This window comes from Amblyomma americanum, chromosome 9, assembly GCF_052857255.1.
Source record: "Amblyomma americanum isolate KBUSLIRL-KWMA chromosome 9, ASM5285725v1, whole genome shotgun sequence".
Lineage (NCBI taxonomy): Eukaryota > Metazoa > Arthropoda > Arachnida > Ixodida > Ixodidae > Amblyomma > Amblyomma americanum.
In genome coordinates, this window is record NC_135505.1 from 102,527,882 (window position 1) to 102,554,886 (window position 27,005).

At 44.3% G+C, this 27,005-nt stretch overlaps 1 protein-coding gene across 1 annotated transcript in view; it reads right to left on the reverse strand.

The window, feature by feature from the left end:
• Window positions 1–27,005, reverse strand: part of LOC144103919 (potassium voltage-gated channel subfamily KQT member 1-like) — a 138,808-nt gene that overhangs the window by 29,180 nt on the left and 82,623 nt on the right. The window contains exons 7-8 of the mRNA XM_077636641.1: window positions 26,895–26,991; window positions 25,639–25,779 (exon numbers count right to left, since the gene is read on the reverse strand). Coding sequence (XP_077492767.1) covers window positions 25,639–25,779; window positions 26,895–26,991 — 238 coding nt within the window. The remainder of the gene's footprint in view (window positions 1–25,638; window positions 25,780–26,894; window positions 26,992–27,005) is intronic.

The window sequence follows — 27,005 nt, forward strand, 5'->3', positions numbered from 1 at the left end:
TATAAGCAGAATACCACGGTGTTCTTATACATCGAAGAAAGCAATGCGGTCCCCTCGAAATAAGTGAGGCCAGCTGCACGTGCTGGTCCGCACATGCCATTGTTTCACATATGTCCTGCGTTGATTATAGGCTTCTCTGCATCATTTTTAACTGTGCTTCCAAGCCTCTTTGCTCCAGGAGTCTATTGAAGTAGACTCTAATAAAACGTTAGGTGGAAAACTGTTCAATGGAGAGATGTTGGCTTTTATTTAAGATACCTTACAGGCCCCATGGGGGCATTGTGTAAGAGGGGTTACAGAGTAAGCAGCCTTCTAAAGTGGTATACAAAACATACACCTCAATACAGGGCTCATCAACATTACTACCAAGATAAAAACATGAAACAGGAACAACTGTACTAATGAAAGGCCACAAAGGTACACTTAAGGAAATAACATGAGTAAAACTTAACGTAAGGCATTAATAGTAGAAAGTAAAATACACAAAGAATGCACATATCAGGGAGTACAATTCTTGAAGTGATATTCAGGGAAAAAGACGCAAAAAAGCAATAATATATACAGGTCATACAAGTGAACACACGACGCAGCAAAAAATAGCAATTCACAGGAGCGAGATAGCAATGCATCACAAATATCACAAGAAGTGCGAAGCAGATTGCCAAGTGTAAGAAACAAGATAAAGTTATTTGTAAGTGCTATTATGAACAATGCTCGTGTAGGAGATGACGAAATTTTTCTTGATCTGACTCGGAAGCAATGTGATCAGGCAGATTATTCCACAAGCGAATGGCGGTAGGGAGTGCGGGAAAGTTAAAAGCATGTGTCGTACCGTACATGCGCGCAAAACTTAAGTGGTTATTTAAACGACGAGGCGTGTTCGAGGCGGTCTGGATATGTAGTGTGGATTGTGTGGCATTATAAACATATTTGTGAAACAAGGATACAGAGCGATATTACGGCGAAGAACTAAAGGCTGTATGGAATGATCGAGTTTCATGTGCGTTGCGCTGGAGTGATGGCTATAATTACGTGAAATGAAACGGGCAGCTCGGTTCTGGACTGATTCAAGAATGTCGATTAAGTATGTAGGATGTGGGGACCAAATGGATGATGCATACTCGAGCTGAGGACGAACAAATGTCTGATAGGCCAATTTGCGGATGTGGGAAGGTGAATTACTCAGATTACGACGTAGGTAACCTAATGTCCTTGAAGCTTTTGCGCAAACGACTGTAATATGGTCTGTCCAGGAGAGGTTATCGGTTAGGTGAACACCCAAATATTTATACGATACTGTATGTAACAAGTCGTTATTATTGACGTTGTATAAAAAATGTGAGTTGTCACGCTTACGACTAAAAGAAATTACCTGACATTTTGACACATTTAAAGCCATTAACCAGGTGTTACACCAACTATGAATTAGGCTGAGGTCATTTTGAAGGGCCAGGTGGTCGTCAGTACTGTTAATTGATCTGTAAATAATGCAGTCGTCAGCGAAAATACGTAAGCGAGAAGAAACATTAAGTGGCAAATCATTTATGTAAATTAGGAAGAGTAAAGGGCCCAAAACACTGTCCTGAGGCACACCAGAAGTAACGTAAGTAGTAACGTAGTAAGTAACGTAGTAACGTAGTAGATGATTGTGCAATCATCTAATTCTATTACTATGGGTACCGCACCAAAAGAGCAAGAAAATGCGACCAGACAAGAATGCTTCACAAGAGGGAGCCAGTATTCTATTCACCTAATTACATCAAGCTAAGCCATACTTTAAGAATTAAGCTTCTCGAAGCTGATGTGACACTACGCTTGTCGCAGAACATCACGACATTTATTTTTTCTTTAAGCTGCAAAACATTCATAGGAGATAAAGACCGTTCAATAAGACGGTTGTAAAACTGCAAAAAATGGGGAAAGTAGTTCGCAAAAACATAGCTGCGTCTATCAATCTAGTTTCCTGGAAAGAAAGAATTAGAGGTTAACGAGAAAACATCGTTTGTTTTTTCGCCTATGCGGCCTGCCTAAAAAGCAACGGTCGCAGCCCGGTATCTTCGATCAGGCTTCCTGGCTTGCACGGAAGGCGCAATCTCTTGAAGGGCACCACTTAACCCACCGACGCTAGGACTATAAAAAGCAGCTCGGCGTCTTACGAACGGTTAAAGGTCGAGCTCGAAAGAAGGGCTGCCCCAAGCCTAATTTAGACCTTGAGTTCGCGAAGGCAATTATCCGAAAGAAGAGACTCCCAGTTAGCCGCACTACTTGATTGTTGAGCGCGACTCTCGCTGCCCGATATCCATCGGGGGCCCACAGGAAAGCTGGTCGCACTGCCACACCACATTTCGATTTTCCTCCTCAGCCGGTGTCACAAAACTGGTTAACAGGAAGGCTCTACTCAAAGACTTTAAAGCGTGTCAGTAGCCTAGAAACACTTGAAAGCGGCGGTAGACTTGGAAAAATAAATGGTAACGAAACTTCTAAATCGAAATTAGGGACCTCATACTCCCATTGCTGCGTTGTAGGCCAACGTTTCCTGCTAGAAACTAGATTAAAAATTTGTACATCTTTGTTTCTTAATATCCTGGAGGAAGAATGAAAGCAAGCTCTCGAATTAAAAAAGGAAGATTTTAGCCATCAATTTGAAGTCCAGCTAATTGGCCTACAGGTTTAAATCTGTGCGGAAAATAGCCTCAGACGAAGAAAATGGTTTGGAACATAGATAAGAATTCAAGAGCTTAAGAAATAAATTTTGGTGCAAATAAATGCGACATCTGAGAATTCCGAATATTCCGAAGCTTGTCAGACAGCTTGCAGAGAAGCAAAATAAACAGTGGAAAGCACGGAGCAGCCGGGGAAGCCAGGACAAGATACCCAACATACATTTCTTAGTCAATGGAAAAAACATCACTACCTTACTTTCAAAGGATTTAAGCATTGTCTCAGCAGTTGTGGAACGACGCAAGTTTTTGTCATAAGGAGAACGACGGACTAAATCAGTTCATTTTTCTACCGAAACCCTGGCAGTGTCGGGCGTCACGAAATTGGCTAAGAAATGTCGCTTACCCTCGGATATTATCACAACCTGCCCACCAATTTGCCAGCCGCCTAGTTGCTAGAAAGTAACCTAGTCAGAGAAGCGAAATAAAAAAAAACAGAAGAAATAGGATATGTTCGAACGGTGGCACTGTCGAGGCATAGCGGGTACTGCTACAGCAGCAAGCAGCCCGAACATGGCGGTTGAAGGACCGAAAGTTGCAAGCAAATTGACACAACGCACGCACAGATTTTGCAACAGAAGCTGCGACAAATCTGAAATATACTACAATGGCATTCCACTCCTCAAGCGAGCTAAGCGTTCCCACAGTTTTTTTTTTTCTGCAGTGGACTTGGCGCAACACAAACGTGCACAAGAGACTGCTTTCGCGTCCGAATCCGCTTATCGAAGGCTTTAAAAGAAGTTAGGGTTAGGGCTGGAATTTCTTTTTGCTGGACGACGCTCAGCCCTTGTTTCAATAGATCTGGAGTCGTTGAATAAAGTATCGGTCCATCATAGAAAGTACTAGTAACAACGTGTAATATCCCTAGTTTTGCTCCAGCAGTGACTTTTTCTGCACCGAAGGGCTAATGGAGGACTTATTTCAGACCTAAAACAGCGCTGGCGTGGCAGCGTGCTTTATATCATTCAAGTTAAAAATGAAAGCAGCTTAACAAACAACTTAAGGTTCTCTATAAATATATCCGAAGCTGTCAAAAAATCAATCAAGGTGTTGTTTTTTGCAGGTTACGAGTAGCGATGAAGATGTCACACACATTAGGAGACACGGTATGGCACGCTGATCAGAGAATTGTCAAGTATGGAACGTTGCATTCGTATATTCTTGGTTAAGAAGACAGCAATGTTGCCTATATGGTAGAAAGTTTCTAAGCATGCATGGATTCCGATTGAAAATTTTAGATTTTGCAGACATTTTCCTAACGATAACAGCATCTTTAAGATTCAATAGCGCGACAGTTTTTTACGCTTTGCCGCATCTAACATGAAGTAATTTTCTTAAGCACATAGGTAAAAAACAGCGCCAATTATATTAGGGGAAGTTACCTTGTAGTTAACTAAATACACTTGGGTGCCAGCACGTTTTAATGAGAGTGGTAAGGGAGACACCATCCCCGCTAAGATTGAGGCGGCTCCTGCAGTGAGCCAAGGTAAACGGAGGATGTTCAGGCAAGTTAGTCAACTCAGCCTCGGCTCCGCGAGCTGCATTGTCTAGCTTTCATGAAGAAAGGCCAGTTTAGGGCAGAGAGGACGAGAGGCTAGGCGTGCGAGTGGCCGTAGGGTTGTTGGCGCAGGGGTGGGGTGTAATTACGCGGAGATACTCGGTGAGTCAATAGCCAGCACGATGATTGTGATAACAGTCACGTCGACCTAGTGGTTGTAAAGGTGGGACCCTTCAAGTCACGACGCCCAACAGCTCTCTCTATGATTAATAAATGTTTTCACCACCATCACATCGACGCAGCGATAATCAGCGGCTACTGCACAGCCGGGAAATGTGTTCGACATGCGAGATAATGAAAACGATGAGCCGGTGTCCTGAAGTCCACCCCTCCGCAGCAGTACTTCAGCGGTAGCGCGTCCGGAAGGTCACAATAGAAGCAGCAACAACAACCACTGGAACGGCGATGTCAGTATAGGGCTGCTCCGGGGTGCGGACAAGGTTGAGGCCCATGACCGCCAACTCCTGGCGAACAACGGCATCAGTCAGGGCAATCCTGGTGTCGGCCGGCGGAGCAGTGCAGGCGACCGGTGTGATAGCTTCCTTCCAACTTACGGTGGATTATCCTTTTCAAATTCGCTTGATGAACTGGCCGCTGTTAACTCGGCTCATCAGCGCGTGATAAAGTAGCAAGCATTTTCATCAGGAAATCGAAGCGATCAGCATAGCGACGGTGTTTCTTTCGCTCAGACTGCCGCACATCTGGAGGAGAACAGAGTCTACAGCTGCACAAACCTGAGACACTGGCAGGCTGAAGGCGTCATTGGCTATGCCCTGAAGTATGTGCTCCGACATCGCATTTTACAGTTACCGGTATTAACTGGCACATCCTCACTGTAGGAGATATACTTCGTGCCCGACTCGGCTCGAGAGGCAACACTTTTTTTTTCATCGAAGAGGTTGCGTCGAATGGGCTAGCCGAACAAGTCCCTAAGCTTTTACGAACAGACGTTTTAGCCGTTTGGGTTGTTTTCATGTGTCTCAAAATAAACTTGTTGTACCCTCCGCCCCCCCCCCCCCCCCCAAAGTAGAAATCCACAATCACAAGGATGAGTTTCGCGTCCACCAGTTGTGTTTGCTGACGACACCGTACATGGCAGGCTAGTAGTAGACGTCGTCTTTGCCATAGAAACTGACTGGATCGTGAGGTTGTGCACAGACGACCGTCAGCGTTGGCCGGAAAAAATCCTTCGGAGGTCATCGTAATGGCCCTAACATGGCGACCGCTGCTAAGGTTCTGGCTTTGATCGGAAGACGTCACGCAGCGGCTCTACGAAGGTGTTATGAAGTGTTATCTGACCGGCTCCTATGAAAACCTGCAGACAGGGAGACGAAGAACTAGATTGTGCTAGGACAAGTTGCAAGGTAGTCATCGTCCTTAGGACAGGGACAGAACAACGTCATCGTTGTTTTGCGACTACCTTCGGTGACGATATCATTTCCCTCTATTTTTTTGTGCCGTATAGTATAGGAGGAACACAACACAATTCGTGAAGTTTTAAAAAAGGTACCTATAATTTCACAACGTGTGAAGTAAAAAAACGATTTAAAAACCTATTTTATTGCTCTCTGCGTTACACGCGCAAACGAAAATGCGAAGAGTGCAAAAGTGTTGTTATTAAATTATTTTTTTTTGCGCTACATGACTACCTTTCTGCCGCCTAGTATGTTTCTAGTGAAACAAAGGTTCAGAATTGAGCTTTATTCATTTACTGTAACGTATAAAGCCGACATACTTTGGAATAATAGTACAGGCGTCCAACAAGAGTACAATCCTTGTGTGAGGCTTATCAGGACTTTTCCTAGAATTTTCCAGCGGCTTGTCAGCGGGCTCTAGTAGTTCTCTTTTCAAAGTATCCTTTTTTTCTTCGTTTGTTTAATTTTTGCCGCTAGGCTGGTATTATTCCCAGCGCAGAGATTTTCCCTTACTGTAACCTCCCCCCGTGTTCAGACCCCAGATTTTATTCAGCTTTTGCTTTTGGACTCGTCGTTGCCTGCGACTAGCTTGATGTCGGCGCAACAATACATGCCTCGTCGTTTGTTCAACGGACTAATTTTATGCTAATGTGCTTCGCTCGCAAAGAGGCAATTAAGAGAAGGGGACTAAGCCTGCAGCCAGATTAGATGGACATTGCATGTCATCTTTTGTCGGTGGCTGGTTTTGTTTGTAGAGAACAAAAAAAAAAGCTGAATAAAAACTGCAGTGGGATGCGCAGGCGTCGTTACTATTTGTTCCCTTTCATGAGAGTCAGGTATGCTACCGCGCTGTTTTGTATTCAGTAATGGGTCTGCAAAGGCCGGCTTTCAACCCAGAGCGAACAAAAGCTCTGCGTCACTAGGATTTTGTTTCAGCATTGCGCATAAGGCTCTATGAGTTGCATCTTAAATCAAGGCGTTGCATGCTTGCTCATGAAGCTAGCATCAAACACATCACGGCGTTCAGTTTTTTGTTCATGCAAAGGCAGCTGCTATGCCAAATTTTTGGTATAAAGAAAATTAAGCGAGGAATTGTTCTTTACTACCACGTGACCGGATTGCCATACCTCCTTCTGATAGTGGCAGAAGTGCGCGTTTTCTTCAATTGGAACCACCAGTATTCTTGCCCGCGTATGTTATCCGCAGTTTATATATTTTACATCTCTCAGTTAAAGCTGATAAATAAAGGTCACTCCTTGCGCTCAAACGTACTGAGGTTTTCAACTGAAAGAGCCCCCCAAAATGCCTTCACTGGTATTTGTAGACGTGGCTAACAGCACAGACAAAAATTTAGTTTTAGAAAATGTTTGATGTACTCCCTACGTTCGGTTCAATTAGCGTGAGCATTTCGAGGTATGACGTGTCCCATAATTTTTTATGTATTCATACAGATTACATGGATTCAATATAGAACATATTGAGCTGACATAGACAGTGCTGAAGGCGCTTATGGAAGGACTAGATACGCCGTCATGCACACTGTTTAGAAATCATGGAGGTTCTATAAAACTGTGATAGACAGCATGCAGAAAACGTAGAGAAAACATGAATTTCTGCTTACATATCCCCATTATGCCATCACTATTCACATAATTTCATATAAATGGCTCATACGGAACATTTTATCTGGGAATGGTAGCCATAAAAACAAGTTTTCATTGTGCACAACACATCTGGCGGATAGTTCATCGCTTCTCGTAGCATTAAACGATGTATGTATTCAGACATGCACATGTATTTGTGGAGGAATATTTTGAGTACAGGCTAGTCTGCGACATTTAATTATATTGATTCTTTGTGCCTGCACATTCCACCTGAAAAGAGTTTTAAAAATTTTAGAACGATAAAAACGCGGCGTCGGCTTCGGTACGTTCAAAGTTGAAAACAGTTTATTTAACCGAAATGGTGGCCGCTACACTTAGGGTCTGTTTTTTTGACATAGCAGTTAGTTTTAAACGAACGTGGAAGAGAAATCGCATATCTCTTAAAATAGGAACACTGAAACGTTAAGTGCGCAATAAACAATTCACCTCACTGCAAGAAAAAAAATCTTTACAAAACTCCCGCCTCCTGTCGATTGAACGGACGAAGAATAATTAAATTGCGGAAAGCTTACTGACAGCCAGTATCACTTTCTATTGCTTACAAATACCAATCAGTGACTTTATTTCGGCACAAAAATCTAGAAAATTATTTGGCTTTTTAACGCGTGTAAAGGACGCCGTTAGCAACGCCATACATGCGCAGGTCGCGAACTAGTTGACACCTGAATCGGCATAGGGCCGGTGTTCAAATCTAAAGGCCTAATGTCTTAAACACAATTGTACTTTAAAGTACTTGTTTTCTTTCTTTTTTTTTCATTGTTACACATGAGTAACTACTAAGTGCATTTGAGGGAGAGTATACATAAATTTGGGAAATTTTTGCCCAACTTTCGCCTAACCTTTTGATATAATTTGAGTGTTCTGCCATGAGCCCCAGGGGCGCAACTTGCGCCGATGTGAACACGTGACTTCCTGGCGGCACCACTTATATATTCACACAATATAGCGAAATTGTTCAGGGCACCTTCACACGTTCTGTGTATGTATGTAGTGTCCAATTTTCCTTCCATATTCAGTGGCGCAGCGCTGCTGGTCGTTTAAACATTGCAGACCCCAAAGAAGCACTTGTAGGCGACTGTTGCCAAAGGTGCCGCGATGCCCGCTACTCGCTAGCTACGCCTCTTAAGTTTCTCACCAAATCTCGCATTTTATATTCAACGACACAACCCCCGAGTTCCCTGCAGTCTTACGCAAAGCGGACCACGTAAAAGTCAAAGTGTTCCAATTCAAATACGATCGTTCAGTTACTTCAATGGCACAGAGCAGAAATACGATGTCGAAACGTTTTCCATTCTATCGCCGACTCGGGGGAGCTGTTTGTCGACATGCAAAATAAGCCGCCTCCTTCCATGAATGCACAATGAACTCATTCGCCCGCAGGCAAATCGCGTTTGTTATCAGAAAAAAAAAAAAACTTGTTGGACGAACAGTTCAAGCACCGCAGCTAAGTGTGCACAGGCTGGTTTGAGAGCTTCACCGTTGTATATTCCATCGATATTGCGAGCGAAAGCAATTAACTCAGTGGATCGATGCTTGTCTGAGCCATCCCGCTATCTCGCTTCACTCAAGGGACGTTCAGCACGCGAAGGTTTCTATTAAAAATTCTGTAGCGTGTAGAGTCGGTGGAAAATGGCGGCAAATAAGAGAGGAAAAGAAGTTCAGACCGACGCCAAGCCTGTTGTGAAACCTGGCTTCGTTGAAATCTCCAGAGAAAGAGCAATGAAACTGGGCAAAATGTCCCGCGCACTTCTAGGAGTTGTGCGCGCTTCACTCCCGGCTTTACGCAAGAAATCGAACGCCCACCAGTGCACTTGAAAAAGGGGGGCTGATAGATTGCGCGAGTAAAGCACCAGAGGTGGCACTGACGTTACCACGTGCGGCATCTACACGTCTGTTCATGGCATAGCGTTATTCCAGACACCTGTAGCCGCCAGGTTGGATAGATCGATTTCCTCTTACTCAATACTAATTTTGTCCGCTTGTGGGAATCGTGAATTTTTATGTTGTGTCCTCTCTATTGGACGAAAATTTATTGTATTATACTGTCCCACGTGCACCTCAGGATAGACACTGGACGATTCCCAAATTCATAGACTAGAATTTTGTGTACATGTGTTCTAACGGCCGGAATTTGTAAACGCTGTACTGGCTATCACGACACAGGGACACGCAGTCGTATTGTGCTATGGCAAAGATTTGTAACTTTGAGAGAAATTTGCCCTGACTAAATAAAATACTCCATCATAAAAATGCGGCATAGAAACGGATGGCTGCAGGCAGCAAAAGGTGAAACACCCGCAAATTCTAATTTCAGCCACTCAACCTCACTGTGCTCCGTTTATTACACGTGCGATTGCGATTGACGTTACTCCTTCCTTTTCTTTATTCATTTTTGGATCATTGGAGTGCTGCTCCGGTGATGCTGCTCTGATCAGGTGTAGAGGATAAAAAAACTGATATGACCATCGTCGAATTGCTCTGAATATCTTATCGCCTTTAGCAAGCGTCGTCGCGCTAGCTGGTCTAATACTTCTAAAACATGTTGTTGCTTGCGCTCGTCTGGTGGTATCTGTATTTCTGTGTTGTCTTTGTGTGCAAAAAGAACCTTTCATGGCATTTCAACTAATCACTTTTGTTGGCAAGAGGAGAAACTGACTCACATCACAGGAAGAAAATAAGCGAGACGCCGAATTTCAGTCAGCCTTCAAAGTTCTTCTTGTCTTTGCCGGAAGTGACTGGGGTGGCTTGTGACACCCAGGTTGCTCTTCCTGAGCTCCTCCTGTACATGACTTGCCACCTGCCACGGTTGTCAGGTGGAGGCTTCCCACAACGAGCCTGGTCTGATGACATCACTGCCAGTCTGGTGATGTCACTTCTTTCCAGCCTGTGGGCATTCTCTGGTCTGGTGACCTCCAGCGATTAGGATTTCTTCGTTCTGGTGGCGTCACTGAGGACGTCACTTCCTGCCAGCCAATCGAAATTTTTCTCGGCAATGCCGGTCGGGGCTGTGTGTTCTCTCCAGTGAGCGTTTTAAACGATCGCTTGAAAAAAAAATCACTCTAAAAGAAAAACGGTACGGGGCAAAAAAAAAGGTAACTGCCTGCTGCATTTTTTAGGTGACGAAACTCAATTTTGACCAATCAGGGTTGCCCCTTCTCATGACGTCATTTGTTTCAACGCTAACGACATAAAACCACACAAAAGGTAAAGTTGGCCTTCAACTCGGTCACTGAAAAACGGCAAATGAGCAACTTTATTCCTGAGTTTTTTTTTTTTTTACAAAATGAAGTTGCCTGCCTATCGCGTTGTCATCAAGCGTGCAACATTCAGATAAAAAACCTTTGTTCTTTCTGCAGAGAGATTGAACTTCAGGGATGGTAAGCATTAGCAATGAGCGTCCAAGCAGTTCGGTTACTGTTTGCATTTATGTAGTAAATGTCCGATATACTTGTGTCAGGTATAAAGACAGCAGACTTTAGAATAAAAAAGGGGGTTCTAGGCGAGTGAAACCAGTGAAGTGGTGTTGAGGGTCTTATGGCCTAGCCATCTGTATTTTGTTTCGGTCTGCAAACTTAGTTCGTTAGAAAAGGGTAATTCGCCACGATCTCAATAATTTATGTGAGCAGTAAACAGCCGAGCCGAAAGTTGTAGGTCGCCTCGAAAAGCAGCTCGCTAAAACGTTCGCACCAAGAAAGCTTTTACGTAGCTTTCTGCCCTTGGATGAAAAGAAAGCCAGCGAAATACAAAAGCTGCGAATAAGTTCTAGTACGGTTATCGGCGCTACAAGTATCTGTGGAGGAGCAGTAGATTTATCGATAGCAACTCTCGGAGTGTTAGCAGTGATATTGTTGGGTTAAAACTTGCAGCGATGTCCTTACGAGATTATAAACTTAAATGTTAGCAAAAATAACTAAATAAAAATAAAGCTAATTTAGAAGAAGATAAAGCAAATCTTGCCCTAACGTCGAAATTTTTTTCGCGCACCGTGCTGCCTTGAGTGCTGAATATCAAAGAGGAAGGCTTGGGTTCACGGATTTGAGCCACAGCAGGAACAAAAGACACGCTTATAAATATCATTAAAACAATAATTTGCTAGCGAAGCTGACCGCAATACATCCTTCTTGTGCGAAAGTCAGTACGATTCTTTGTGTTCCGGGTTTGTCAGAAGAAACAGTGTCGACACTTCTGCCCGAAGGGGGCGTTGACGTCTCGTATCAAAATGCGCGCTCCAAAGGTTAAATACATTGTTTCCTACACAATTGACTACGTGCATTCAAATACATTCAAATGTTAAGCTTGCGGATTTCGCCCACTAAAAAATAAATGAAAGCTTTTATTATCGGCAAATGTTCCGTAATTCTTATCTTCTTTATTTCGTCTCAGAGCCAATACAATTCTCTGCGATATAAATTGTCACGTAAAACAGAAAGTTTGGCTGTCTTTTAGCACACGTTGCATTTCCGTATCGAATGCAATCAGGCAATGAAGAGACATTGCTGCCTAGGCAGCTGACTACCTACTGTTTAGCTCGAGTATGGAAGCTATAGCAGGAACAAAGCAGAGGCTTCAAATATCGGTGAAATATTACATTCACAGAAAAACTATTTCACCTAAACTAGTTTTCGCTCGAGAGCCACAGCAATAAATCGGTTCTTTCCTTTGTCTTACCGTCTTACAATGACGTTCTTGAAGATGATGAAAAAGTTTACGCACAATGCTGCGTAGTCTGCTAACTACTGAGAAAGCGGAGCTAATGTTGCGAATTTCAGCTACACTTTGAACAAAAGAAAAGCTTAACATTATTTTTAGCATTAACAGAAAGATCTTACATTTACAAAGATTGGTACACATCCTCTGTATGTATTTCTTGCGAGTGCGACTGCGCTAATTTTTGATTTGGTCTTGTCAGATGAAACAAAGTTGGACTCTTCTGCATAGAAATCAGTTCTATGTCTTTATGAGAGAAAATATTAGCATGTCAATCGAAGCAATCACGTAGATCCAAAATGATTGGGATCATTTTCGTCTGAGCAGGAATGATTGTTACAGCAGTCTCACCATAAAAGCAAATGCAGATTTGGGGATTTCGCGAGAATTCATGGTCAACGGCATACTTTACCTGTTCTTCAGGGGTAGACCCACCATATATTAAGTTTTTAGTTTTTCCGTTTTTCAGACAGGACATCAGGACTACTGATGAAAATCGCACGTCTAAGGCTAGTCAGGTGGTAGTTAAACCAGGTGACATCAGAGAAGTGCGCTGGCATGGAGAAAAATAATTTAATTACACAAATCTCGTTGCTAAGCTTAACCATCATCACGATCAATATCAAGATAAAAAAAGTGAGTCTTCAAGAGTTCTCAAACAATCAGCGAGGCTTAGGTCATTAAACATACAGAAACGAAAATACACTACCAAATGCAGAGTCTTCTCTGTGTTTCAAACACTGCTCGCAAACTGTCGCGGTTTGGCTCCTGCATGGTGGGTACACGCATACTATGAGGGAATCGTTGAAGCATGCATTTCTTCCGAATAACGAAGTTCCAGCAATCGACCCGCTTCCAGAATAGCGTCTTCTCGTATGGAATCGATGTGTTTGCGAGATACCTGCGCGTGAGTGAGTGCCGGTGTGCACAATACGAGACCCGTCAAGCAGCTCGCTTGTAGCACCTCGGAAAGAGGCGATCGATCACCGCTACTTAGGCCTTCCAGCTTACCGGGTAAACATGAAAGAATGAGCTAGAGATGATCAAACCTTCTGTTCGCTCACTTTTTCGGGCTCACTTCTCCACAACGAAGCGAGCGCCGTGATTTACTACCGCCTAGAAGGATGCAGTGTTCTCGGTGCCAAGCTTTCTGAGGGGCCCTTCTTTTAAATCGATAGGGAATAAACACTAGTCATGAAAAATGTACGCAACGGCGTCTATTGTAGAGTAGGGCACAGTAGGCTAAATTGATTGATAATGTTTGAGGCTCTATAGCATTGCTGTTTTTTTCTCACCGTAACAAAAACATACTGGAAGAAATTGCCTGAGCGCTACCTGTGAACTACTTGCAACATATATGAAGCACAACAATAGGCAACCAACGGTATAAAATTCAATAACAATGACCCTAAAATATTTATCGTGTTTCCCCGATTTTAGCTTTCCACATCGATATCTGTAACTCGTGGTGGTGGTTGTTCGCACCCTGAACAATAGACAATTGTTCCGTTAATTACGAAGGCACGTTGACGAAGTACCTGTTGGATGCTGCATGCCCTTTTGCTAATCTTTCAGGTTCTCCAGTTTGCCGTGGCCAACGGGGTGCTGTTTGCATATTAGGTATTATAGGACGTAAAAATGACAAAATACACATCGGTGCAAGAGATTTGTTCAACGTCAAGCTCAAACAAGAAGCAAAGAAAAAGTTATTTAGGTGTGGTGCAACGAAGCTGTAAATTCTGTTTTACGTTACCCTCAATAGTTTTTCGCGGATATCGCCCTTTTTTGCTAGTCGTGGGGAATTGGAAGGAAACATTGATTTGAGAAAACCCCGGGGACACTTAAGTCACCTTGAGAGTGGAATGCCATAGCATTAGATTTTACATCTGTCGCATCTTCTGTTGAAACTTCTGTTTGTCTGCGTCAGTTTCCTTCAAACTTTTGGTCCATCATCGACTATATTTGTACCGTTAGCTGCCGTAGCAAGTGTCTGCTGTGTTATGATGGTGCCAACATTTGATTAGATCAGACTTTATCCTGAGCTGCTTTAGAAACACGGTCACTCAGCACCCGGTAGGCAGGTTGTAATGACGTTACAAGGTTACGTTGCCTGTTTCGACTAATGAGCTAATTTCGTTTCTGATATCGATTGAATTTTGGTATGGTACAACTGTAATGGTATCGCATTACAAAAAATCATAAAAAATCTAAAATATTTCATTTCCGTCACGATTTTTTTTCATGAATGCAGACAGGATCCATCGCTTTTTTCTGCGGAGTTCACTGTAAAGCCGGGTTCGTGAAGGTTCATGATGTAAAAAAAATAGCGCAAAGGAAACACGACAGATGGACACGATGACACAAACATTAAAAAGCATTTCCGTTCCCCAAGCGATGAGTGACACCTGCTGCATGCTTTTCTTTTTAACCTTGGACTCGGCTCCCGAGGAGAACCTGATGGTTGCATGTTTTTCATGGATCATGTGTAATTGCTTACATGCAGCGATAAACCTCAGCTGCGAGTCAGCGCTTGTCTGCGTCGTCCTGTCCGCCTGTCGTGTTTCTTTCGCGCTATTTTTTAAAATCAGTTCACTGTAGACATCACCCGCCGCAGTGTCTCCGTGGTTATGGCTCTTGGCTACTGATCCCGAGTTTCCGGGGTCGAACCCAGACACCGCGGCCGCGTTTCAATTAAGGCGAAACGCAAAAGGCGGCCGTATGCTGTGCGATGTCAGTGCACGTCAAAGATCCCCAAGTGGTCGAAATTTTTGCCGAGTCTTCCACTACGGCATCTCTTTCTTCCTTTCTTCTGTCAGTCCCTCTTTAATTCCTTCCCTAACGGCGCGGTTCAGGTGTCCGCCGAGATGCGAGACAGATCCTGCGTAATTTGCTTTCCTGCAAAACCAATTTTTTTTTCACTTTAGCCGTTTCCTGTCCTCAAAAACCAATTTTCAGTTTTCCAATTTTCTGTAGCCCCGCCGCGGTGGCTCAGTGGTTAGGGGGCTCGACTACTGATCCGGAGTTCCCGGGTTCGAACCCGACCGCGGCGGCTGCGTTTTTATGGAGGAAAAACGCTAAGGCACCCGTGTGCTGTGCGATGTCAGTGCACGTTAAAGATCCCCAGGTGGTCGAAATTATTCCGGAGCCCTCCACTACGGCACCTATTCTTCCTTTCTTCTTTCACTCCCTCCTTTATCCCTTCCCTTACGGCGCGGTTCAGGTGTCCAAAGATATATGAGACAGATACTGCGCCATTTCCTTTCCCCAAAAAAACCAATTATTATTATTAATTTTCTGTAGACATCTTATAGGCTCACGCACTCAATAGCTGTGGCGTCTGTCTCATATGCACTTACTCATTTCACATTATATTGCCCGAAGTTCTGCCTTGCGAAAGGTTTCGTCACATGATTAATTTCACTTTATCAGTGGTGAAGCGGCTGCCATGCGCTAAAATGCTGGCCTGTTCATAAATGTCTCTTAACACGGGATCTCAGTTTTTTGGCGCAAAATTTGCTTTCCTCTCCCGCTCTTTAGTTGTTCACGAGCCATAAATGACAGCCATACCGAAGTATAAAACGAAGTGCCTCTGCGTCGGCACCATGAAAGCGGTCTCGCGCTATACGAGACGTCGCTGCAATTACAGTCAGTGTGCACACCCCGTCCACTGTATTTTTTTTGTGGGGGGGGGGGGGGGAACAGTAGCTTCCTGAGTGCTTTCCTACACGCATTGCCCGATCCGGCTCTCAGGACCGGAATGCCTAACGAAGTCCGAGAGTCACCATATGGTGCAGAGCGCAGTCAGAAGGTTTCCCCAAGAAGAAAGAAGTGCGGGTAAGTCCGCGGCGAACTGAATAAAAGAGTGCATCGGCGCTCTCGAGTCCTCTCTTTGAATCGTTCATTAGCTCTGCACTCGACCAAAGCCGCCCGTTAAGTAGCACCTGCGTCCCTCTGGTTAGCACTCACTGAGTTCTGGTTACCTAGGGCCAAACAAAACTGTAAAAAGAAAAGAGACACGAAAGCCAATACCGAGAATAAGCCACTTTTCCAGGATATAGGTGAAAGAGTTAGAAAATAAGAGTTTTCATTTTAGTATATTATATCCTGAACTCGTGAGTTCCATCATATGAAACTTGGGAATCTTGTACGGAAGGTCCTAAAACAAAGGAATACCATCTGTACAATTCTCAGGTGCAGCTTATGTTCTCTGTGGTCAGATGAACCCGCTTAGGAGTTTCCACTGCCGTTTCCTGCCCTTTCTCTCTCAGCGAAATAATGCTCTGCTAAAAATGCATTTCGAGCACACTGTATGAATTTCATATTAATTTTGAATTTTTTCCCTATGCTTAAATTGCAATACGCGTGCTTTCTAAGTACGCTAGGAGTAATATTTTGAACATTCTTACAAATGCATCAAAAGTACATTTTCTCTCCGCTTTGTATATTTATTATACATCAAAATATACTAAACATACAATAAATACATTAAAATACAGTAAAAATATACAAATAATACACTGAAAGTATAATAAAATATACATAAATAAATTTAAATGCACTAAACATATACAATTAATACATTAAAAATATATTCACTTCGGTTTAAAAAAGGTGTACTAGTCGGATACACCGGATGGTACTGATCAATGTTGTCAACAGCAGAAGTAATGACTGAACTGGCATCCCATCCCAGAGACATCCCTGAGAAAACGCGTTGTCATCAAGAAGTCGATGACAAGGGAGGAGGACTGAACGGCAAGGATGTCGCCACACAGGAAATGCCGACGGATAGTGACGTCAGCAGAAAGGAACTGCTCTGGCAAGCGTGATACTTGTCTTGGCTTATATATACCCCCCTCCCTCCGGAGAGCAGACGCATTATCTTGCCCGGTGAGGCGCTTTTTGCGCAAATACTGTGGGCCCCCAAATTGTGTCACAAGTGTCGGAGTGGTCGCTTTCGAATCTACTGTCTATCTAGAACCGAACCGTTAGTCGCAACTTGCAATAGGCATAGGTCAGGAGTCGAACTTTCAACCAACAAAGAAATGGCCGTCTATGGAAGCCGGTCGTCCCTGCTAGCCGGGGTCCCTTTCGCTGGCATGTTCGGGCCCGGAGTCACGAACGCCGCCATTGCCGGTATAATGCTATTACGCTGTCTACACGCAATTTAATTAAGTGGTGATTGCCTTCTTGCTAGAAGTTACCATAAAGGAATGTACGATTGAAAAGTGAGAGCTGTCACTGGTCTTGGAAACGTAATTTTGAGCACTAGTTTGTTCCACGGCAGCTTGAAGTTTGCAAATATGCTGACGCGAACTACACATTTGTTATAATTTATGGACGAATTAATTTCGTATTTATGAAAGCACACTTTAAATACATTGCTAGCATGCAAATTCGGTGTCCCGAAACGCGATTTCCAGCACCAGGTTGTTCAACGGCAGCTTGCAGTGTGCTGCGAACATGTTTCAGCGCACAGCTCATTCGTTAGAATTGAACTATACTACGCACAAATTAATGTCTTATTTGCGAACGTACACTTTCACTGCATTGCCAACATGCAAAGGCCCCTTCCCGAAACGCGATTTCGAGCACTATATTGTTCTACGGCAACTAAAAGCGTGCTTCAAGTATGTTTAAAACGACTGCCCGTTTGTTAAAATTGAAGTGTGCTTCAGAAGATTTGATTTCAAATTTACGAAAGTACACATTTAATACATTGACAACATACTAAAATCGCTTACATATTTTTTCACGTATTTGAAACGTGCTCCAAGCATGCTTCAGTTACGCATTTTTGGCAAATTTTAAGAATATATTTCGAATACTAAGCATAAAATTTCAGGAACCTCTTTTCGGCATATTTTTATTGCATTCATGAACACAAAGTCTGTTTGAAATACTTTATAAAGATCCCATCATATATTAATAACGTATTACTTTTCTCTACAGGCTTTTAGGCTCGCAGTTCCTTCTATGATGTTTCGCAAGATTGCAAATACACCACCTATAGAGACAGAGGTAAAATTTCAGCTAGAAATGGGCCTTATCTATAACTTCCCTGCAGCCTTATGGCTTTGCCAGAGTCTACACGTCAATTTCAGAAATCGATTGGAGGCGACTACCGTTTCGCGCAAGAAGATTCATCATCATGCACTACGCACTCGTTACCGGTGGAGCACCGCTGGGATGCAGAATGGCGTGTCGACAAACGTTAAATTCAAATGGTAGCCGCGATAAATATTATGAAGAAGCCAGCAGTCTCCGGAACCAAGTAAAGCGGAGGAACCTATATATATATATATATATATATATATATATATATATATATATATATATATATATATATATGAGGCGTTGATAGATCGGTTTTAGTGGTGTGAACATTTTTACCGGAATGATGATTCAGTATGAAGTAGAAGGAAATAATAATCTGTCGATTTTGGTATTTAGGCTAAATGCGGACATGTGCGCTAGCATGACGTCAATTGTCAGTTGGAGCTACGACCTGCTTGGTGGTAGCCTTACCATCGCAACAACTTTTCATCAGGTGCTGTGCAAGCATCATTCGAATCACGTTCTCCTACTAACCGCTGCTGCTCATTCCGCTTAGCTCGGTGTACTGTACCTATGGACGGTGCCGCCTAACTAGGTCCCAAAGTTCTCGTGTGGTTACCACCGGATACACCTTAGCGAGTAAGCCACCTGGTGGGCAGGCGAGCAGTGGCGCAGCACCCCCGGTTTTCGCCTGGTTGCCACCGGCTACGCCTTGGCAAGTAAGCCACCCGGTTGGCAGCTGCTATGGCAGGTGCTGCCATCGGTAGGACTCGGGTTGCTTGGGTTTGGTTGCGACCTAGGTTGTTCTTCCCGAGCCGCCTCTCACGATTAAACGGGCTGCTGCCTGACACGGTGGGGGTGGTGTAGAGGGGAGCAGCCTGCCACTATACCGGCTTTAAACAGACAGACAAAAACATATCGCCCTAATGTGGAGAACGGCCACTATAAGTGCTAGCGCACTAAGAGAACCACATGCCAAACGTGGGAACCAAAACCACGACCTTCGTATGTCTAGTACGCCCATGGCCTCGTATGCCCCAACAACGCATCTATGGCGGCGGCTGTCTAACCTTCTACTGTCGAATGTATTTCGGTCGTATACAACATGTCCTTTTGAGCGTGTTCACCAGCGCCACCCTCTTTCAAAGCGGCCGCCGTAAAACATCCTTTAACACCGCTAAGGTCACGCGAAATGCTACAACTGTGAGACCAGCAGCTCTGCGTGAATCTTCTTGTGGCGCCTGTTACATCAAGAATGTCAGATACGAGGCCCTCCTTATGCTATTAATCCCGCTAGAGAAGAGATATAAGGAGCCCATTATGACACACTTATGAATGAAGCGAACAGTGAGCCAAACAAAGCAAAGCACAGTAGAATGCTGTTCGTTATTTGCGTACTTGATCAAAGAAAAATTAGTGCTGTAATCATTATGTCGCCTACGGTGCTCTACGCACTAACCGAGGTGGCGGTTGTGCAACATTTTATTTTCGTGTTTATTTGTGGTGGGTGCAACCTGACTTTCGAGAGTATCTACTAGCGCCACCTGGTTCAGAGCTGTGGACGTAGAAGGTCCTCTAATACTGTAAGCGTCGCTTGGAACGTGATCAAACAGTGAGCGCGGTAGCTTTGCGAGAGTCCTCCATGCTACCTATGGCGTTATGACTTACACTAAACTTACAATTTAAGATACGAAAATGTTACATACGGCCACGAAAATGTTACATACGGCCTCACTCCCACGGCGCAGCAGACTGTGCAACTCTCGTTTCGTTATCTTTTCTGGAGAGGGGAAGCCGACTTCAGTGGGAGATGAAAGACACGCAGGCTCTATAACTGCGCTAGGCCAATTTTGCGGCATTTTAATAATAATTTGTTTTTTGGGGAAAGGAAGTGGCGCAGTGTCTGTCTCATATATCGTTGGACACCTGGACTGCGCCGTAAGGGAAGGGATAAAGGAGGGACTGAGAGAAGAAAGGAAGAAAGAGGTGCCGCAGTGGAGGGCTCCGGAATAATTTCGTCCACATGGGGGTTTTTAACGTGCACTGACATCGCACAGCACACGGGCGCCTTAGTGTTTTTTACCCATAAAAACACAGCCGCCGCGGTCGGGTTCGAACCCGGGAACTCCGGATCAGTAGTCGAGCGCCCTAACCACTGAGCCACCGCGGCGGGTACGCGGCATTTTACAGCTAACATTAATCTTGCTACAAAAAAAAACATGGTTTTATGAAAAGGGGAGAACAGCACAATGAACGATTCACTGATAAACAGGCGTAGATGGCTACCACAAATATCAAGCAACGATATCAAGGCGTATTATATGGCAGTTCCGCCGCTGCGGGTGTTTTATTGTCACGGCTAGGCAGTGCTTTGTAGTGGCGGTAAAAGCATGGTCCTCTTTGCTATAACATGACCGTATTATCTGGTAACTAACGCAGCATGCGGCATACAGGTAGGTGAATGGCGTAAAGGATGCCCTCTCTGAAAGATCTCAATAAAGAGCTGCATCACGTGGTTCATTGCAGCAGTTGTTTTATCCGCTCCATTGATGATGGCTCCTCTGAGGCACTGAAAAGGTTCTCGACTAGGGCAAAGCTAACAGTACAGTTACGGTACTTGGTAATGCATTCTTTATGCAGCTGTGACTTTTCTTAATTACTTTAATGGATTTGCTACTTCTTCGAAATTTTGCACGCCGACGCTAGTCTTCAGCCTCGGCAGCCTTAACGACAGAGCTTTGTTGCCAACTGCACTGTGCCTCTGCTCGAGTGGTTTTTCCGGGTGGATTTGAACCTCAGGCGCTTTATTTTATTTAATGGTTAGTGCAAATCAGCTGCACTGTACGTTAGCATTACGTAGTATTACATGATTTGGCTTATAGTTTAACGTCCCAAAACAACTCATGATATGAGGGACGCCGTATTGGAGGGATATGGATAATTTCGACCATCTGGGGTTCTTTAACACACACTGACATCGCACAGTTACCGAGTAGTACAATCGTGACAGAGGTGTTTTCATTTTATTAGAACTTTATCGAACGTCAAGCGGTTGCATAAGGCTTACTCTAATTCAGATTGTTCGCAGAAAAAAGCCTTGTATATTAGTTTTGAGCACAGAAACATGCAGTGAAGCGTATCACTTCTCTGTGTATACCCGTACCACTCTGTGAGCGAAGGGATGAACGAGGGAGTGAAAGAGAAAATACAGAGAGAGGCGCAATAGGGGATGGTTCGGATAATTTAAACTACTTGGTGTTATATAAAGTGTTGGTTGATTTTCATCTACAGAGGTGTCGAAGGTGCGAGTGGAGAGAGGGCTAGGCGCATGGAACAAAGCTGTTCATCTTTCTCTTCTCCGCAATCGAGCGCAGTGTTCGCCTCCAGACACAAGCATGTTTGGCCTTATCTCGGGCCACGTAATCTAGTTAGGCCACCACCGTCTTTGCTGCTCAAACCAGTAACGGGCCAGTAGGAGCTTTGCTGTTGAACTTGTATTTTCAGTACCTGGGCTTTGGTAAATTCACACAAAAGAGGGAACTTCTAAAAATATATATTATCTTCTAAGCAAGTTGCCGTTATCTCGCCTTTCATAGTTTTTTTTTTCTTTCGCCTGCAACAGATGCGGAGGAAACTCTCATGATATTTTCCTTTTAGTAGAGGGTGCTTTGCTTAAGAAGGTTTAGTGCCAGCAGGGCATTTGGTGAAGCCTTGATTTTGGTAGGACTGCAGTAGATGTCTCCCCAGCGGCGAGTAAACTTTGTAATTCATATAAATTACAGAGTCTGCTCGGGAGCTTAGCTGATCCTTCTGTAAGGTTTATGGGGCGTAAAACGGGTAATTGAAACCACATGGGCTAAGATTTACGACACACTACCCTTAACCGGGTGGCAAAGCGTGTCGTAAAGACGGGTCCTCTGCACTGACCGGTGCTCCATACTGGGTAGCGATAAAAGCCATTTTCTTCCCGGCGGCTTCGTATAAGTCCTTGGATTGACTTGGCTCGGCCTCGCAAGTGGTTCCTGTCTTCTCATTATTTCCTGCCGGAACCGTCTTGAACGTTCTTCTGAGGCAGTCTTCTACTTTAGTGGGAACCTGTCGTCAGATGCGCCGAATCGAAGGCAGAGCCCTCTTTTCTGCCGCAGGTTCTTTCTGCATTATCCGAGGAAAAATGTGCGCCTTCCTCTGGATTCATGACGAGGCATGTCTGAGACTTTTATTTCTGTACAGCGTTATCAGCGGTACGAACAGCGCGTTGTTTCGCAGGGGCTATACTCCGTAGAAATAACAGAATTCTGCTCCTTTCCGTACCTCAGTTCATCATTCATTAGCATTTTCTGGATGATATGACAAAATTAATGATTGGCACGAAGCAACCTTCAAGGCAGAGTTGAAGCAGGCATAAGCACTGATGCTATATGCACACATCACTGAAAGTATTGTCACAAAAATATGCATTCACATGGATAAAAAAGAGAGTAAATACATTAAGGCACGAATGAATTTCATTCTAAGTGCTTTCATGAATTTATCATCCTGGCTGACTGACTAATATCACACTCGCTTTGACGTCACGTGCGTTTCTTTTTTAGTTTTTTTTTGCTCCTATATATTCGTCCATCACGAATGCCGCGAGCTCTTAACTGTACCTGCTACCATCGTTTCCATAAGTGCACTTTACTCCAGCATTCAGCTTCCTAGCCTTAAGGCAGAACGTACTCAGTATAGGCGATCTTTGGAAAGGGCCCTTTTCTTTCAAGGCCGTAGGGATCGATACGTTCCCCCGTGCGGCGATAAGTGCCTGTCGCGTGGCTTGTGAAAGGCTTTATTCAGCGCATGTCAAGAGGTGGCCCGCTGCGTGACGAGGCGGCGTCAGCCGCAGAGTCTCTATGTGGGCTGCGGGCACCGGTAAATGCGTTTCTCCACTACATTCGTTTTACTTCTCTCTGTGATTCTTTTATTTTCTTTTTTTTTTCTAAAAACCCTTGCTTTCTGTCCCGAGTGCCTTTATACACGGGATTTCGGAAGTGATTAAAAAATTGCGAAACGCAATGACGTCAAGAAAGAGGCTTCTAAATCAGTGCGCTCAGTGGGTGCCATGAAACATTTGCAAGCAAGCCCCGCAGTGCTGTTACACTAAACTAAGGCTTACTTAACTAAGACCTTGAACTCTTTATGAAAAAAATTATTATATGTCTAAACGATGTCTCTGTACCAAACTACCAGCTAACTATCTTAGCCTTCGCTCTAGACGACTTATTCGACCCAAGTAGAGTGGTTGGTCAGTTTGGTTTTGCTCTATCATTTGCTAGCCGTCCTGGTTAGCTTAGTTGGTAGATCAACTGCCCAATATGGGTGGTGGGCCTAGGTTTGATCTCTGGAGCAAGTCGTATTTCTATTAAAGTCAGAAGTTTCCATAAAAGCTACATAGCTATCCTTTCTAGCCGCATGGCTACGTTTGGGTAGATGCTAATGAGGATATACTCCGGGATTGCAAATCTACTCCACCTTGGGAGTTTCCCCTAAAGCACTGCACAAATGATGGTTCTATTCTCCCACGCGCAGGAAAGACTGTTGCTACTGAGTATAAATTTGATTTCTTTAAACGATGTAGGAAAGCTCTGAAACATGCGAAAAATTTTCTTCCAAGCTCTTAAAAACCACGACAGCGAAGAGGATACGATTTCTTTGTCAAAAACGGAGTGAAAGGGTAAAATTGAGTGCAAGCTTTCAGATCTAAGCAATAGAGATGGCTGATTGCGATGCGGCCTCCCACTTCCCGAAAACAGCAGACATTGCCAAGTCCATATGGGCTCTTTGACCACACATGACACATCCACAATTCGGCGCTCAATCTGAAGACCGCGAGACCACTTCAGGCTGCCCCTTTCCCGGGCTATATACCATTTTTAAGCGATTATTACGAGCCCTTTTCTTTAGAAAATTCGATCCCCGAGAGGCACAAGCTTCGTCATCGAATAAAAAACCAACAACCGCCGTGGGAAGTGCTCCTTGTCATTGCGACCACAGCATGGCGGTCACAATTTTAAGCGTTAGCATCTGATTGTTAACGTAACGACCGACTACTTCGGTCTGCTTATCTGCCAGTAAATCGCAGCAACCTTAAGTGTTTATATACTTATCCACATAACCCAACTACATTAGAATTTTTTCGTTTCAGCTCCGCTGTTATATTCACGCGTTGGTTTGGTACCAAACACGTTCGCTGGTTTTCAGCCGTTGGGCTCCATACAGAAACAACCATGGTAGCATGTATTCACCGAGGAATTTTTTTTCCATCGACCTACTCGGCATTCTTCGGGTAGAAACAAACCTTAAGTAGGTCCAATAAAGCATTTCCTTTTTGCTTAGGTTTCATAGTTTGCTAGTCTTCCTTGCGTTTTCTGTAAATCTACGGACATGAATGGCTCAGTTCTAGTATGTGCAGATGCGCCTGCAAAACCCGGCGCAGCACTTTATTGCTGGGCGAGAATGCATTAGCAAATGCTTTTGCATCTTTTTGCCGCGGTACTAAATTCTCGCGGGTCTTGCAAGCCCGTTCCAGCGTATGCGGTGGACGGAAGGATAGGCTATAGCTCTCCACTGTTACAAGCTGTTTATTGGACGAACAATTCCCTCAGATGAACTAGTACCTCAGTGCCGTCGCAGGTCATAATCGTCGTCGTTTTTAGAAACGCTACCTTCTTTGAAAGCTGACGACACACCTTGGATAGAGGCTCTTACCAGATCCACATTCATGTCAAGCTGCGTAGTAATCGTTACGAGCGGCTAATATCATTGCAGAGAAATCTCGTCGTCACTCGCGTGGCAAACAAAATAACAGGGCAGCATAACGGCGGGTTTGACCATGGCTTAAGAAAAAAAAAAAACATAACAACCCTAGCGGCAATAACGAAGGTGCTTCTCTCTCTTGACAAGTCGTTACTGCAGGTAGCAATGAAAGATTCGATGCTACCAAAGTTACCTCGCTATGATCAATAATTCATTAAGCGTACTTCAGAAGCATGGCCAGCCGCACAGGAGCATTGTAGAAGGGATCACTGTAAAACATGATATATCTTTTCGGATGCACAGGGTAAGTGGAATTCTAGCGTACAAACCGGCGCGCACGCTGATAAAAGTATGTTTTCTTTGGAGAAACAACAGGTCACTATAGGTATATCCCAGACTTGGCGCTGTGCTCACAAAAGTGGCGTACAGTAATGCTTATTAGTGGCAGGCAAGAACTCGTGTTCTCGCCGTGTTTGGATAGAGAAGTTATTGCACGTTCTCTCCTTTCTACTACCAACAACAAAAAGTACGAAAATACTGCCCTAAGGTGATGCTCTCAGTTCCTCTGAGAACAATGGTAGGGAAGGTCGATAAGACGCTCTAGATATGAATTGCAATTGGAGCAGCCCCTGCTAACAGTTGACAACATAGTGCCAGTATGCTTGGTGGATCATAGGCACGTACGCGATAGTACATGCGTTCAGTGGCTAGCCCACGACACTCACCACTCCCCACCAGAGGGCGTCGGCGTAGCTTGTGAAGTCGGACTTTCCCTCGATGCCCAGCGCGTCCTTCTCGGCCAAGTACATGAAGTAGGACGAAAAGATCAGGCCCAGGAAGCCAATGTACAGCGTGGTGATGAGTTCCTGCACCAGCGCCAAAAAGGACACGTGACACTCGAACAACGGAAATGCACAATGGCTTGTTCCTTTTATGTTTCGCATTTTGCTATCTAGTAGCTTAGCACCCTTCATTGTCCATGTTTTTTTGGGGGGAGAAATGCATCCAGGGCAGATATGTCATTAAAGGTCTCATAAAAAGGAAAAGAAAAAGTACCAGACAGGGTGAGTTTCTAAAGAACATTTTTACTAAATAATATATGTGTACTTTTCATTGCAAATACACAGTAGTGGGCTGAAGCGATCCCAGTTTTAATAAGAGTCAACAATACAGAACTCCTAGAAGCAAAGAAATAACATTAAGTTGCACGCAAAATAGAACAAGAACAGTGAAGCAAAGCCAATGAGCCTCACCAGAAGCCCACAGTGGCTGGGCATGCGACACGGACTGTAAGCTATGAAATGCTGTTGAACCAGACACAATGTGCACGTATGTGGACGCAGCACAAATGTACTTAAAACACAGCAATTGTACACAGAACTATCTGCAGCCCCGTTTGCGATAGGAACACGAACGTTCAGATTTATCTTGGACTCTTCTCGTCTTCGTCTAATCTGCCGCGCCATTTTTCGCTTAAAATGTGTCACCAACTTGCCCAAATGTTTGCGGTTCTTACTGCAATATGAGATTGAGATTGTCGGCATTTCAATTCACGGGCGTCAGCACTAGGGGGATGCGGTGGGTAGAGAGCGTTCCGGGTACAGAGCTGAGAAGGCTCGAATATGCAGCACGGGGGGGGTGAAGTGATGGGGCCTGAGGCTAATTGACACACTAGTGTAGGTCACATGGATAGATGAGATGGTGGATAGAATATGGAGGGCGGGTCGTGTGGCGCGCGGGGCCACTAATGGTTCCATCACATGGCACTGATCTTAGAGGAGGCAGCCTCAATTCTAGCTCGAGTTCGTGCTGCGCCGGTTACTGCGCGAGCCGCTATATTTTGCCGACGTGTATAAAAGTTTTGTACCACCGCTTTTATCTTCAATATTTGTGAGCGTGTGCGAGCGTTTGTTTAACTGCCTCTCAGTGTGGTGTGATATTACTGGCTTCCCCTGTAGTGCATGCGCGCAGTGAGACGCACCTGCCTATGTACAAACACTACGGATCCCAGCAGCCTCCAGGTGCCTCCTTGTCGGTCCACGTGGAGCATGCGTAGGATCTGGAGGAAACGAATTCCCCTGCACAAAAACGG